Consider the following 17,042-nt stretch of genomic DNA (forward strand, 5'->3'; position numbering starts at 1 on the left):
TGTCAAGAACATGTCCCTTAAGGGTTCACTAGTCCCAAAACTTCCTCCAGTGTCTCTTGTTTATATTTAAGGTGGCAAGTGAAATTGTATAGGGTGTATAGCAGACAAATTGATTTAACATCAGTGTTCTGATTTTTTATTTTATTTATTTATTTATTTTTTGCAGTTGTTCCTCATTGACTTTGGTCTGGCCAAAAAATACCGGGACAACAGGACACGACAGCACATACCCTACAGAGAAGACAAAAACCTCACAGGCACAGCTCGCTATGCTAGCATCAATGCACACTTGGGCATAGAACAGAGGTGCGAAGACAACACTACACTATCATGCCATTCTGTATTTTTAGCAGAAACAGTTGCATAACTTTTGTTAAATTTTCTGCACATTAGTTCTCTAACTATTTGCTTTGGTAATATCTTTGGTTAAAGTAAAATATTAATTTAAATATGATTGCTATTACTGCACATCTGAATTATTATAGCCACTAATCTAAAGCACCCACAGGCAGTGCAGAAGCAGCATGTTTTAGCATTCTCTCTCAGCATGGAGTGAGTGTTAACTTTTTTTAATTCTGTTGTACCCTCCCATATTTTGATGATTGAATATGTGAAAATGTCTGTGGATAATGTGATAAGTAGCTCCTGAATGGTGCAACAGAAATATATTCACCCAATCTTTGGGAGTTTACCAGTTTCAATCTATGTCGATGATTGCTAAAATCATTCGTGGCCGGACGTCCTAGAGCCACATATTGTGAAGAGGTTTTAAACAATAAATAAATAAATAAATAAAAATAAAATAAAAAACAAGGTAGACTAATTATCAGCGCCACTTTTGGCACTGACTCACCTGAGAGTTATACTGCTTTCACACATCACACCTGATCACAGGTACTCTATGCTGAATGGAAAAACAGACAAATTTGCAATTGGAGTCTGACTGGATGCGTGGTGTTAAGAATGATTCAGCAGTTAGTCTGAATAGTAGAATGCTGATTATCAAAAATTGTTGACATGGATTTTTAGATTTGATGCATTGTTTACTTAACCAGTAAAGGAAAGGAGTAATATTGTAAGAGTGCAAAGGCGTCTATTACTGTGTAGAACGTAATACCATAATGAAGCTGCTGGGGGCAGCAACAGTACAGTTACTACTGACCCATACAGTGCTGTGCACAAACTGTTTTTAGAAGGCTGAACACTGTGGCTCCCTTCAGTCTCCTCTTCAGTAAATAAAATGCATGTTTAATTGGGTTAAGGTCTGGTGAATGATTTGGCCAGTCTAAAAACTTCCACTTTTCCCCCCTGATGAAGCCCTTTGTTGTGTTGGCAATGTGTTTGGGTTTATTGTCTTTCTGCATGGTGAAGTTCCTCCTAATTAGATTCTTTGTAAATCGGCAGACGGTGTTTCTGTAGACTTCTGTATTCATTCTGCTGCTTCCATCCTTCCAATCTTTATCTGCAGTAAAGATTAGTACGCCCATTCCAGAAGCAGCCATGGAAGCGCAAGCCATGACACTAGCTCCACTATGCTTGACCTATGAGCTTGTATGTTTTGATCATGGAGAGATCCTTTCTTTTTTGCCTTTTCATAATTTTGGTAGAGGTAAATCTTGGTTCCAGAACTTTTGTGGCTCATCTCTGTATTACTTTGCAGATTCCACTCTGGCCTTCCGATTCTTACAGCTGAAGAGTAGTTTACATTTTGTTGTACGGCCTCTATATTTCTGCACTTGAAGTCTTCTTCAAACGGTGGATTTTGATACCTGCCCTGTAGAGGTTGTTGATATTACTGACTCTAGTTTCTGGGTTTTTCTTCACGGCTCTCACAGTGTTTGTCATCAACTGCTGCTGTTTTCCTTGGCCAACCTGTTCAATGTCTGGTTGTTAGTACACCAGTGGTTTCTTTTGGATATTCCAAATTGTTGTATTGGCTGTGGCCAATGCTTATGCAATGCCTCTGACCAATTTTCCTTCTTTTCTCAGCTTCAGTATGGCTTGCTTTTCTCCCATAGATAGCTCTCTGGTCTTTGTCTATCATCTCATGCATCTTTTGATCTCAAACCCAAATGTCTTCAGTTTATATGTGTGAGTGCCCACATCTCTGTCCTGAAATGCTGCTTAAAATCCGTGCCAATCATTCAAATCAATTTGCTAGGTTTGATGTAAGTCACACACTCCTAAAACCATTCAGAAACGTTTTAGATGTGGGCAGTTGCGTAAACAGGGACTAATTTCAGTGTGATGAGGACATGTACAAAATAAAATCATGATTTTCTGATCCATTCAAGGCACACACTGTCGTCTACAGTATAGTAACTGATCATGTAATAGTGCATATACTTAATTTTAAAAAATGAATAAATAAACAGACAAAAACAAATAAATAAAAATTTGCATATCAACAGGATAGTATTGAGCTACAGGAACACTATTCCACTGTCGTTGTGGATGGTAGTGCAGATATGAAAAGTAAATTTCAGCAAAATATGGCAGGAGGCCTGCAGTTCCTCGTTATTATGCAAATAATATATTTCAGATATATTTCAGTGGCAAGCTTGATTTGAAAAAAAAAAATCCCCACTGGACATTTTGACCCCACCCACAATCAAGACACTGAACCACACTACTGAAATAGTGGATTAGAGGACCATGCTGTTATGGATCCCTATGCAGATTGGGATGGAAAAAACCTTGCGGGTTCCTCATGAACCACGCCTTTAGGTAACTGCCACATTTATTTTTATTTATAGTTTTGGAAGGGGGATCCTTGTGTGTTTGTCTCTCCGCACCTTTTTTTTATTTATTTTTTTTTTTATTTATTATTATTATTATTTATTATTTCTCCTCACAGAATTGGCGGGTCCATATTGAATCGCATTAATAACTGAGGATTTTGCCCCATAAGAGTGAATTTACATGGTGGCTTTGGGGCCCCCCTGGGCCCCTGGGCTTTTGCCACGTAGACCTGTTCGGAAATCCATGCCAAAGGGAGCACTGGTGCTCCTGAAAAGCAGAAAAAAACAGAAATCTACAAGAATATATTTCATTAACACTTCTTGTAAATTTTGCCTGTTGTCATCAAACATTAATTGATTTCTGAAATTTTAAAAACTGTCCTAAAATAATCTTGGTCTGGCCCGCTACTGGTTGCCAAACCACAGGTAGAGCTTGTGAAGCTAATGGTTTTCAGCTATCATTTTCTAGTGTTAGTACTTGACTAAATTGATTGAGATTTTAAATGCACAGACAAACAGATTGTCTGTGGTGTTGGATTTTTAGTGGCAATTCATAAATTCTTTTCAGGTATCAGCATTTTCCAGTTTGGCCTGTTTTTTGGTAGTAATTTGTTAGTTAACATCCCTGATCAACCTGAGCCCTGATCAATTGGTGCATTGAATAAAGTTGCCTGGCCAGACTCTTGTGTGCTCGACTACACTAGATCAGACTCCAGAAGGTTTTAGTCCGTGTTAAACAGCAAACCAAACCAATTTAATCAACCATACTTAGAGCACTGGCGACTTGCACACCACAGAGAGGAGAAAAAATGAAATTTTAGAAGCACCTGTTTGTTGTGACAAACATTGTAACCACATTGTAACCACTGCTGATGATGTAGCCTATACTGATGATGCAACATATAACTAGCTGTGTATATGTACAGGGGATTTGGAAAGTATTCAGACCCATTCAGTTTTTATACACCTTGTTACAGATTTCATTTAAAATGGACTAAATTGACTTTTTGGCAATTAATCTACACATAATAACCCATAATGACAAAGCGGAAGGTTTTTAGAAATTTTTGCAGATTTTTGCTCCCTGTCCCTCCCACTGAGAAGCATCCCCATAGCATCTTACCAGCATACCTCACCTTAGGGATGATATTACCAGTTGACAAGCAGTACCTGGCTTTTGCCGGTCAACCCCAAAAAAAAAAAAAATGAAATTTTCCATTTTTGTCTCATCAGTCAAGACAATCTTTTTCCTTATGCTCTCAGAGTCTTTTAAGTGCCTGCCATATGCCTTTTACTCAGGAATGGCTTCTGTTTTTCCACACTATAAAAGCCTAATTGATGGAGTACTTCTGAGATTTTTGTCCTTCTGGCAGGTTCACACACATTTGCAGAGGACTTCAGAAGTTCTATTAGAATGGCCAATGTCATGCAACGTCAGGGGGCAGCGTAACACTCAGAGGAAAGCACTGTCCACCCACTTCCACTGTGATGGATAGGGGAGAGTATGCAACCCCTCCCTGAGAGCATGGCCAATTTTGCTCTCTTGGTTGTGGCGTCATCTTAAACTCATGTTCTCTGGATGATGGGATGAACGCTATTCTGTTGCACCACTTAGGGGAAATTTTCTTGATGGAGAATAATTAATTATTTTTTAAAAAATATTAGTAATCCATTTTGATGTAATTTCTGTCTAGTGTTGAAAATAAACACTGAATTTATTTTACTTTTTCAGTACTCAGCAGTCCTGAAATGCTTCAGTTGCTGTCTTTTGGGTTCCCAGCCCTACTTCTGACAAAGTTTATTTTGCAGATTTGACAGATTTTATGTATTTTTATCACATTTTATAAATTCAAATTTATCAAATTGCTTCACATAGATGTTTAGATTTTGCTGAAATAATACATGAAATTGTGATCAAATGTTAATGGGTTTAAACAGTGGTCAGGCATTTCTTGGATCTGTAGCCTACAGACACATACTAGCTGTACTTGGTGTTTTTTCACCTTGTTGTATAAAAAGGTAAGCTGAGCAGAGAATTCTAACTTTTCTTACGTGAAATGAATAGAGAGGCAGAGCAGCGGGTTGTCTGTCTCTTGAAAAGCTTTTTAATTAACATATTTTTGGTGAATCCTAACACTTGAAAGCCTACACATTAGGTTTCACTGGTCCCTGTATTTAATATGATCTGCTTTTATTAAATTAAATGATTTTGTCTCCAACAGTCGTCGAGATGACATGGAATCTCTAGGCTATGTGCTGATGTACTTCAACAGAACCAGCTTGCCCTGGCAGGGACTGAAGGTAAGCTAAAGAAATGCTCAGGAGCTGTTCACAGTGCATGTCTGGCCCCACGAGACTACAAAATAACCAAAAAACAAAATCTCACACAGCCAAAACAAGCAGCTCCACTACTATAACATGTTGCTGTTTTATAATATAAAATAAGTTTGTTTAGACTTAATGTGGGAGTTTGTTTTGCACTTGGTTAGTTTGAAAGGCACCTTGATTAACAGCAGTGGCCACAGTTCAATGCAAGGGGTTTTAAACTTGCGCACGTTAAACATCACAGAAAGTGATCACGCACACAGTGAGTGTATTTACATATGACGCATATAATGTGTGACAAATCACATACTTTTTCATGCTCTTTACACAGGCTGCCACAAAGAAACAGAAATATGAGAAGATTAGTGAGAAAAAGATGTCAACTCCTGTTGAGGTCTTGTGTAAGGTATGTGGTGCTAGCACATTAAATGGCATTTTTTACTTTAATGCCATTTGTCATTTTCATTTCTTACTTTGTATGCTTGAGTTCAGAGGAAAAAAAAAAAAAACACTGTCCAGTAACAGACTGCTTTGTATTGGCTAGTACATTTTATATATATATATATATATATATATATATATATATATATATATATATATATATATATATATATATATATTCTCTATCTCAGGATTCCTAAGAGTCTTTGTGAATTTGCTAACTTGCCCATAACTTGTCTTGGGATATTGCAGCTAATTCAAACTGTTGAACAGACCAATAGATATTTTATAGTGGTCCAAAAAATTGTAGTCACCTGAAATTTATTTATTTATTATATTATTATTATTATTATTATTATTATCATTATTATTTATTTTAAAATTTTTAATTAATTAATTAATTTATTTTTTAAAACGAACATCCCCAAAACCTTTTGTTTTGTGTAGGGTTTTCCAGCTGAGTTTGCCATGTACCTGAATTACTGTCGTGGGCTACGGTTTGAGGAGGCCCCTGATTACATGTACCTGCGTCAGCTGTTCCGCATTCTTTTCAGGTACTTGTCCTGAATAAGTCCAACTCTCTTCAGCTCTTTTTTCAAGGGTAGATGCCATGACTTGAATACATTTTTGAAAGTGATGAAAATAACCAAAACTTTGTGAGACACATGCCGTTTTTAGTAGTGTCTTTCACCCAGAATCTCGCACATGATCAGTTGATTTTTGTCTAAAAAATAAAAAATTTTAAAACCTATTTTTGTGCTCTTATGTTGATACCTGTCACTGGATCTTCCTTAGGACTCTGAACCACCAGTATGACTACACATTTGACTGGACCATGCTTAAGCAGAAAGCAGCACAACAAGCAGCATCCACAGGGGGACAGGGGCAACAGGCACAGACCCCCACAGGCAAGCAAACTGACAAACCCAAGAGTAACATGAAAGGTTAGTAGCAAACAGCCAAGTGACGTTTTCAGTGCAAAGACACCAATAGCATGAATTATTTTTTAAGGTGTAGAAAGAAAAGCATTGAAATTGGAAGAATCTCTTTCTTCACTCAAAGATTTATTAATATGAACAAACAGTGTAAATTTAAGGAGGCCCCACAAATGTTTTTTAAAAAAAAAAAAAGAAAGAAAGAAAATTGGTCTTGCAGTTGCAAAGACGTCCTTGGGAAATTTGACTACTAACTTTGACAGAGTCTCTATTCTTTGGGGTTAAGGGTTTCTTCTACCTTTCTCTAAATGTCAGATTATAATCACAATATCTGTGAAATAACTATTTTTTGGATGTCATGCTTGAGTTGGCATTATTTCTCCTAATCACTAGTCCTGAATCCAACACTTTATTGGAATGGTCTCAAGTACCACTATTACCACATGAGTGGAAGTGACTTTGTTTACTGTATTAATTTTGATTTTGTTTGGCCTGGGGGCCAAAGAAACCATAAAAACTTCTGGTGAATTGTTCAAACGTGATTCAATATTTAACTGGTAGTTAAAGTAACTAAAGTAAATTGCATGGACTAAATAGGCTGGAGTTTGCAGAAGAGTTCTAGTGGAGTTCTGGGATTGTACATAGCATTGTATATAGTTATTGCCTTGACACGTAATGTTACATGGTGCATGAAGTGGAAAAATATGAGGGTGAGTCACATGAAAACTTTTTTTTTAATGCATTCTTTGTTGCAAATAGGCGTGAAACAATGGTGTTTTTTTTTTTCTTTCTTTTTTCCCTGATTTCAACCTGTGCCCATAGGAATTCTGACCAGTCTTGCAAACTTGCAAACAAATTTTAATTTTAAAGGACTTAATCTGGGGGAAAAGTTTTTAAAAGAAGGTTTTAGACTGGCCAATTCAGTCAGCAGGCCTTAACCCAATTGAACATGCATTTCATCTCATGTAGAGGAGGCTCAAGGGAGAAACCACCAAAACAACAGTAACTGAAAGTAGATCAAGTAGCATCACAAAGGACGAATGCAACAGCATCTGCATCAAGCCGGCGACCCACAGCCTATATGGTTATTTATGCTGACCGTGTGCATCCCTCATGGCCGCAATTTACCCATCTTCTAATGGCTACTGTCAGATTGATAATGCACCATGTCACAAAGCAAAAGTCGTATCAAACTGGTTTCATGAACATGACAGCGAGTTCAGTGTTCTTCAGTGGCCTTCACAGACACTGGATCTGAATCCACCTTGGGGATGTGGTAGAATGGGAGATTTGCAGCATGAAAGTGCACCTAAAAAATCTGCAGGAATTGCATAATTCAATCATGTCAACATGGACTTGAATCTCAAAGGAATGTATATACATACATACACCCATATATGTGTGTATATATATATGGGTGTATGTATGTATGTGTGTGTATATATATATATATATATATATATATATATATATATATATATATATATATATATATATATATATATAATATGGGTCTATGTATGTGTATATATACACCAAGACGTTAGCAGCCAGCAGATCCTTCAAGTCCTGTAACTTGTGAAGTCGAGTCACCATGGATTGGAATTAGTATTCCAGCACATCCCATAGCTGCTTTATCTGACTGGGATCTGGGGGATTTGAAGCCCAGGGCAAGTGCTTTGTCATGTTCCTCAGTCTATTCTTGAAAAATGCACCTCGTTTTGATGCAAAATTAACAGTAACGAATTGTGAAATATGAAAAAGTGTGAAATATTTGAAAGTGTCACTCATGGTGCCCATCAAAGCACTTTTTCTAACAGTGCTAATTTAACAATAATCAGTTGAACAAAAACCAAATGATGTAGAGACACTGAGTTCAGTGCTCTAAAGTACTCTACAAGATGAGATTGAATTTGTTTGCCAGTGGTGATTTTTAAAATGTAAGGCCTGAGGCTCTGATGGGCTTGATAACAGATCTCAACCAGAGAAAACTAATTTTTTCATACTTTTTGTCCATCACTCAAACCAGCTGATTAAAATAGTCTTTGTTAATAGCACTGAGTGGTAAAAAGTCACTATAAATTTCCACCTTGTGTAAAAAAATATTGGTTCAGCTTGGAACCCATGTCCTACTTCATGTACCTTGCATTATTTTAAGGGGGTGGGGTAACTTTGTGAACTCTATTTTTTTTTTCTCCTCAAGTAGATATTAAAACTGTGAACAATTTGAACTATTACAGCACTTGTAATGTGACCTTCACTTGTGCTGAACATGCAGTGTTAATGCTGTTTTGTCACTTTGCTTGTGGTTTTAATGAGAAAGTAATAAATCTCAAAAAATTTGTCATGACATATCTTCTAATACATTGCTAGTGACCTGAATAGAATTTCACAAGTAAATGCTCATTAAGACCTAACTTTTTAAAATATACACTGATCAGCCACAACATTAAAACCACTGAGAGGTGGCATGAATAACCTTGATTATCTCATTACAGTGGGACCTGTCAAGGGGTGAGATATATTAGGCAGCAAGTGAACAGTCAGTTCTTATAGTTGATATGTTGGAAGCTGGAAAAATGGGTAAGCATAAGGATCAAAGCAACTTTGATAAGAGCCAAATTATGATGGCTAGACAGTTGGGTCAGAGCATCTCCAAAACAGCAGGTCTTGTGGGGTGTTCCTGGAATGCAGTGTTTAGTACCTGCCAAAAGTGTTCCAAGGAAGGACAACCGGTGAACCGGTGACAGGGTCATGGGTCCCCAAGTCTCATTAATGCGCCTGGGGAAGAGCTACTATACAAAAATATCTGAAAAAGTTAATGCTGGCTATGACAGAAAGGTGTCAGAACACACAGTGCATCGCAGCTTGCTGTGTATGGGACTGTGAAGCCAAAGACCGTTGAGTGTGCCCGTGCTGACCCCTGTCCACCGCCAAAAGTGCCTACAATGGGCACATGAGCATCAGAACTGGACCATGGAGCAATGGAAGAAGGTGTCCTGGTCTGATGAAGCATGTTTTCTTTTACATCATGTGGATGGCCAGGTGTGTGCGTGTTGCTTCCCTGGGGAAGAGATGCCACCAGGATGCACTATGGGAAGAAGGCACGCCGGCAAAGGGCAATGTCCTGGCATTCATGTGGATGTTAGTTTGACATGTACCAAGGAGACAAGGAGTTCAGGGTGTTGACTTGGCCTCCAAAGTTCCCAGATCGCAATTCGATTGAGCATCTGTGGGATGTGCTGGACAAACAAGTCTGATCCATGAAGGCCCCACCTTGCAACTTACAGGACTTAAAGGATCTGCTGCTAACATCTTGGTGCCAGATACCACAGCACACCTTTGTTCTGGTGCTGTTCTGGTGGCACAACGGGGACCTACACAATATTAGGCAGGTGGCTTTTAATGTTATGGCTGGTCGGTGCATATTTTAATCTTCTAATTAAAGTTATCTTGGTGGAGGCTGCTAGTATATGGTGTACATGTGGCTTTATATTGAGACTAGCATTGGCTTTTCTAGCTTTTCTCACTCTCCAGCAAGGGCCAAGCTTATTTCTGTGTTTAGTGACTTTTTTTTTTTTTACTACTATTATTATTATTTCAGTAGCTACGTTGACTGTAGTGGTGTGATTTAACCCAATGTTTAACCTCTCTCTCTCTCTCTCTCTCTTTCAGGTTTTTAAGCATTAAGGCAGTTTAATAAAGCAAAGAAGAGAAGAGAGGTCTTAGCAGGATTTGCCTTCAGATCACATCCCAGCATTTAGAATCAAATTCACCACGTCAGGCATTCTTTTCCTCTTAAAAGAACTAGGTTTCATATACTACGTATGTAATCAGTATATATAGGTAACATGCTCTGCATATATCTATATATTGGTATGTATATAGTATATCCACAAAGAGGGCAGGCTTGGTACGGAATTTGAAGTTGTAATCTTTTCTATCCTGTTTCTGTTCCTGCCTTGCCTCACTTCCAGAATGATTCTCGAAAACTTCAGAAAATAATTGGTTTTCTGAGGGTGTAACTGCGCAAAACGAAGGTTTGCTCAAGTTCTCTCATTCAGGAAAACTTTTTTAGGAGGATGTTCTTGTCTTACATCACTGGCTGTCATGAGCTCAAACTGTCAGATTGAACAGTTTTCTCCTAAAACTAAATCTTGTTATAAAAAGAATCCTGGCTATTCCTATGCAGGCATCTGTTGTTTTAAAAGACGAGGAAAACATAAGGTTCTGCCTGCTGTGATGTTGTAGAAGAGCTTCTAATGTGAAGATGAAAAATTCTAGTGACTACTAGATTTCTCTCTAGAACACTGCATTAACAGTTATTGTACTTGATATTCAGAAATATAAAAATGAATAAAAGAATGAACTCCACAGAAGCATATTCATTATAAATTAGACATCACTTCAGTAAACTTGTGTTAAGTGCTTAGAGGAAAAATTGTATGCATAAATGATTTGAGGGTTTTTTTTTTTCCATTACATAATAACAAAAACTCATTGATAGCCACAGTGCTTTTCTCTTTTTTTCTTTTTTTTTTTTCTTTTTTTTTTTCTTTTTTTTTTAAATCAGGAAAATGTTTTGTAGAGCTTTCTTTTGAATAAATTGGTTTAGGGAAAAGGTGTTATTGTTGCTCCTTGAGGTGAAGCTCATTCTGTTGAGACTTGGGACTGTGAGCAGCATTTTTTTTTTTTCCTAGTGGTGGTCTTCTGCGCCGTGTTCTTTTTCTTTCTTTATTGCAGAAAGTATATTGTAGGGTTTCTTTTTTGTATATGTTTGGGTCCTTTGAGGGAAGATCAGCTTGAATTTCTGATTTTAGCCACAATGCACCAGTAACATGGTTTTCAGGGTTGTCCCCCACCCCGCATCCTGCTCCTTTTTTCTTCACCAACCTCCTCTCCCTTATTCCTGACCAGCTTAAAGTATTTTATTGCTGGATGTTCTATGAAGTGTAACTTATTCCCTTTTAGCATGTCAGAATAAATGACTTCTGAGAAACATTGACCCAGACTATAATTTAAAATGGTTCTTTGCACTTCTTTCTGTGCAGCCACTTCAAACAGAGCATTTGTGTTGTTTAAATACAAAATGCAAGATTGAATTGATTGTATAGATGTTAAATACGAGAGATATTTTGGATATCATCTAAAATGGCTAAAGATACAACCTAAAATTCGGTTCCTATTGTTATATTCTGGGGTTGTGTATGTATAAAAATGGCATCAAGGTACAGTTTTGAAAAGTTATTTACAATTTACTAAAAATGGCCAGGAATCATCTCTACATTTTAGAATGCCAGAACCTGTGAATATTGAATATTCAGTTAGCCAGGCCTATGAAAATATAATTAATTCATCACTAATATTAGGGTAAACCAGGCCAAAAAGACAAAACCCTCCACCCTTAAACAAAAATCACAAGAAAAAAAATTAATTCGTAACTACAATAAAATGTCACTGGCGCTATTTAAGTACACCGACACTAAGACTGCACTGGTTCATATTTAGCACAACAAAAAACATCAAAATCTCAGTGACCCTGGTACTGGTCACTAAATATGGTTAAGGGGAATGGTAAGAAAGAGGGGAGAACATGCAAAGATGTAGATCCGAGGGACTGTCTTCTCCCAATTATGAATGCATGGCTTAACTATATATATCACTATATATATCACACTGGTATAAATTTGGCTGAAATCAAATTTGATAATCACTGCTGCAAATTAAACTTATCGGAAACTATGGTTTGTCACAACTTGTTTTTATTCTCAAGGGTGGAAGATGAGTGGGAAATGGCCTGCAGTCACCTCCCCATGGGAGAATGTGCAGCTTCTTTTTCTTAGTGGTTCATGACTGGCAAGGCTAAATCATGGTAAGCCAAGTACATGAGAATGTAAAAATACTGACAGCTTGAAACTACTGTAGGCTGAACCTGGATTATAAAGGAAATACTAGTGCAGCAGCCTAATGGTTTGTTAGCTATATGTACCATAGTTAGCTAGTTCAGTCACTTTAAACCAGTCATAAATGTTCATACTTTCATTCATCTATGTTTAGGATTGATGACTTTATCCATTTGGGTCTGACCAGCTGCCAAATCACAAGCCAACCTGGTCAAACTTGTATTCCCTTCTTTGCCAGTTGGTAAAGATGAACATTTGAGTTCCTCTATTCCCCTGTTCTCGTTTCTGAGAGTTGGAGCATTTAGATCCACCCACTTGATTTTGTGATAATTCGCATACTATGTGAAACCTACTTTTGCGAACTAGTCCTAGGAGGATTTGCAAATCTTCACAATATTGATGTCAAATTACCGAGTGTTGAACCTCAGTAACACTGGACAACCTTTTTTTTTTGTGATCTTGACAGCTCTTCAAACCGAACATAATTTTATATTGTTTGTATCACAAGAATTTGGATAAGCACAAATATGACTTTTATTGAATGAGTTTGTTTGATAGTACTAATACTGAAATAGGTCCATTGACCAAATAGGTGATTTTTTTTATATTTATTTATTTATTTAATTATTTTGAGCTGCTGATTTTCACTTTTAGCTTCAGTATTTAGCTTCTGATTGTTGTTCTGATTGTAGTGTGCAGCAATAATCTGCCAACATTTTTGGATTCCAGTTGCCCTACTGCTGGTTTTGTTCCATTATTTTTCATTATTATTCCATTATTGCAGTGTCATGAGACCTTTCACCAAGTTCATAACATACTGCACCAATATTTGCACACAAAGTCTAAATGTGAATTTGTATGCTTTCAGCAGTTTGTCAACCAGCTGGACTTGGTTTGGTGCCCTGTAGTTCCCAAGAAAATTTTCAGAAACATTCTTGACTGCCTTCCATGCAATGCTGTCCACCCCCACTTGTAGGTTTTCAGACTGCCTGTCACTGATTGACCTGTTTGATTTCTGGACCAAATAAATCCTTCCTTTATCTTGGCATCAGTTATTTTGGAAAACATCTTTCTCAAGTATTGAAATCCTTCAGTTTCCTTGTTCATTGCTGTTATTTAAAAAAAACAGCCAAAGTTTTATATCAAGAGGAGGCAAAAATATCTTTGTTGGGTTTACATGTGCTTTATGTTCTGCACTTTTCTGTCCTGGAACCATATGCTTACATAATAGCCAGTCCTTTTTAAGGTAATGAGACCCTTTACACAGCTGTACTTTTCCCAAATGACACAATAGTACTTTGTGTATCCAAGCTGCATTCCTAGCATGTGTAATGTGATTTACAGGCCATCATGTCTGGAAATCATTTCTTTACTTGCATTGTGGGTATCACTGAAATTAAGGATGGAAAACATAAACTAAGCAATTTTAGGAAAAGCAATATGTGACAGGAAAATTTCAAGGTGGTTTTCAGGGAGCAAAATATTTGTTGTCCAGTGTAATTATCAAAACTGAGATGTCTAAACAATATGGCCACCATACATCAATCAATGCTAAGGAGGCAGAGCTGTTTTACTTGAATGGCTGTAATTCAAGATTGGTTATATGGATTTGAACCAAACTTGAAAGACATGTTCAGTACATGGTTCTGAAAAGGTCCAACTGAGCTGAAATGTGATGTTCTGCTAACTTGTAACTGGATTTGTAATCATGAGCTATTTAAAAACATGGCTGTCTGAAGCCAATCAGCTTTCAGCATGTACGTCCCACAACTAGCTGTCATCACAAACTTGAAGTATACTGCTTGTATGGATTCATGCACAACTTGAAAGGCATACACAGCGCAAGATTCTGAGGTGGTAACTAAGTTTAAACCTTTGGCCCTGCTAACTCACATTTATAATAATTTGCATAATCTGCTAAACCTATTTTTGCAAATTAATCCCAACATTTTTGACCTATAATCAATTTTTTTTTTTCATATTGCTCGTCAGAAACTCTCCTTCATTATTTATCAAAAACATGTTGAGATTTGTAAACACTATGCCCGCCATATGCCCAACAATCCTACTGGGATGGAGTTTACTCAAACTGCTGTACCTCAGTACTGATTGAATGGATTTGCACGAAACTTGAAAGTCCTGTTCAGAGCAAGGTTCTGAGGACCTCTGCAAACTTTGGGGAATTATTGTTAGGGGGAGTTAAATTCAGATAATTGTTTCGCAGGTTCTGTATATCAGATTGTAATTTCTCTTGATGACTGTGGCTATATTTGTTGAGTAAGCCAATCAGTTTTTAGCAGACTTTTTAAAGTGGCTATTGATTCTATTCTCAAACACCTGTTCAACAGGTGATGCTAACATCATGCCAATTTTTTGATGTATGTGCAGCAACAAGCAATCCAGTAACAAACAATTCTAAAGTCAAAATGCCTTTGTACTATGTTTTTCACTGTTACCTTAATATGCTATAATATGGTACCATTAACAATGAAGCTGTAACATAGTGCCTGGATATCTCATTTGGTAGAGCAGGGGTCTCTTGTTCTCAGATCATGGGTTTGAGCCCCGCGCTGGGTGCCAGGCTAGTGCGCTCTCAGTGCCGTTCTCAAACCCAGATAAATGGGGAGGGTTGCATCAGGAAGGGCACCTGGTGTAAAACCTGTGCTAAATCATTATGCAGACAGTGGAAGGTGATCTGCTGTGTGCTGCCCTAATGGGAGCAGCCCGAAAGAACATCATCATGGTCATATTACATCATATTACACCACAAGATGGGAGCATCAGTCTATAAATCTGACCTTAGATCTGCTTCAAATTTCAGGTGTTCATTAAAACAGTTCATTCAAAGTACTTTTTTTATTGAAATGAATTGACATGTGAATTCAAACTGATTATCAATTAACTTTATTCTACTTTCATATATTTATACTTTTTTTCTGTGTTTGATTTATATTCATTAAACAGGTCATAATTAGAATAATTAACATTTGCATTATGTAACCATGCAGTGAAAAATACCTGTTATTTTCACACAGAAAGTACTGAAAACAGTGAAGCAAAAGGAACAGAGAATAGTATTCAGGCTGTTTTAATATTCTTCCTTGATCTCTCAGTCCTATTGGATGTATAAGAAACTACCTTTTAAATGTTTGTTGTTAGATAACGAACACAATAAAATCACAAAGAGGATAGGGTTACAGTAGCTTCACAGGAGCCATAGAATTTTACAACAAAGCCTAAGCATAAACAAAACAAACTAGTAAATTGCATGACAATACAAGACAGTGTAAGCAAGAAAAATAGAAAAAAAAAACTGGGTCATGTGGTACATACAGTATAGAACATATTATAATCACAATATGCAAAAACAGTAGGAACTCTATTAAAGACAAAACAGCATAGATAAAAGATAGAGGTTTTTCTGGTCTGTAAAATTTTATTTAAAGCAAGACATATGACCAGTTGCAATTCACCTTTTCCATATTACATTCAGGATGCTTTCCACAAAGCATATCAAAATTTTGGTCATCCATAAGTGTAGATTTATGTTCTCCTTCCTTCCATGGAACTTCAGTCATTTCATGGCCTTCTCTATGACTCTGAACATGTGAGGGCGTTTGTGAGAGGTCTTCAAATATGATGAATATGAAGGTTTAAGGTCTCCCTACACTAGGATTTGGATGAAAATGGATGGTGAGTAATCTACTGCTTCCTTAGTGTGCATGCAATTTTCAGGATATGTCCTCAGCAGGAACCTATAAATTATAATTATTGTATTAATTACAATTATACAGTATAAATTATGAGAAAAAGTGTTTTTGTAATGGGAAACTGGGAAGCTTGAGGATCTGTTTCAATGGTTACACATGCCCTCGAAATAACACTTTTTTGAAATTCTGGGGGAAAAATTTTTTTTAAATATGTCTGCTGAATGTAAATCTTAAATTAGAAATCAGGTAGAATCTTCATGAATATATAAATATTCGTGAATATATTTATTAATTTCATAGTTGTATAATAGTTACAAAAGGCTTTACCAATTTTCTCATCATCAAAGGTAATATATATTCTTGATGGATTTTTTTTTACTTATTGTTAAAAGTCCAATCATTCTCGTATAAACTATGCTACTTACTTGCTTTTCCATCTAAAATGTTAATGTTTTTAAGCAAAATTAGCATGACGCAGCAGGAGCATGAATGCCTATTTCAAGTTTTGTTTCCAGACATGTTCCTTTTTTCTTTGCAGCTGTCCAATTTTATCAACCCATTCAAAGTCCTGTGCTACAGTGATTATTACATTAGGGCATATTTTGTGCAGCATGTTCCAGTTATGTTCATCTACTTCATTGTTTGTCATAAAAACAGGAAGGCACGTACTGTCATCATCTTCACCTGTCTCACATGTAGGTCTTTTTGCAGTATGAGGTCTGTAAGTTCAGCTAGAGAAAAAATATTTATCCATAAATTCACACCTTTAGGCTCAAAATAAGGAGCTTTTCCTTTTACTGGTTTAAGTTGAAAGAAGTCTCAACTTTCAACAGCAATTACAGAAACAACTCCAGAAATGTGAATAATCAACTGTTTGTTTGATCTGTCTTAGTCTACCATAAATGTTTACAAAAGGTTTGTGATCAACCATGGAAATTTCATAAATTATTAAAATTAGAATTACATTTCCAAGATTAGGGCTCAGTG

At 36.7% G+C, this 17,042-nt stretch overlaps 1 protein-coding gene across 6 annotated transcripts in view; it reads left to right on the plus strand.

The window, feature by feature from the left end:
* csnk1a1 (casein kinase 1, alpha 1) overlaps window positions 1-11,441 on the plus strand; it is a 47,111-nt gene extending 35,670 nt beyond the window's left edge. For 4 of the 6 annotated variants that reach the window (XM_026940473.3, XM_026940476.3, XM_034306172.2 and 1 more), the window contains 6 exons: window positions 167-306; window positions 4,964-5,042; window positions 5,398-5,472; window positions 5,955-6,061; window positions 6,303-6,451; window positions 10,118-11,441. In XM_026940473.3, the coding sequence (XP_026796274.1) occupies window positions 167-306; window positions 4,964-5,042; window positions 5,398-5,472; window positions 5,955-6,061; window positions 6,303-6,451; window positions 10,118-10,125 (558 nt within the window). In that variant the 3' untranslated portion in view covers window positions 10,126-11,441. Of the gene's footprint in view, window positions 1-166; window positions 307-4,963; window positions 5,043-5,397; window positions 5,473-5,954; window positions 6,062-6,302; window positions 6,457-10,117 lie in introns of those variants that run through there. The other 2 variants (XM_026940475.3, XM_026940474.3) reach the window with 2 other exon arrangements.
* Window positions 11,442-17,042: the final 5,601 nt, after the last annotated feature.

The sequence above is a fragment of the Pangasianodon hypophthalmus genome, chromosome 7 (genome assembly GCF_027358585.1).
Source record: "Pangasianodon hypophthalmus isolate fPanHyp1 chromosome 7, fPanHyp1.pri, whole genome shotgun sequence".
Lineage (NCBI taxonomy): Eukaryota > Metazoa > Chordata > Actinopteri > Siluriformes > Pangasiidae > Pangasianodon > Pangasianodon hypophthalmus.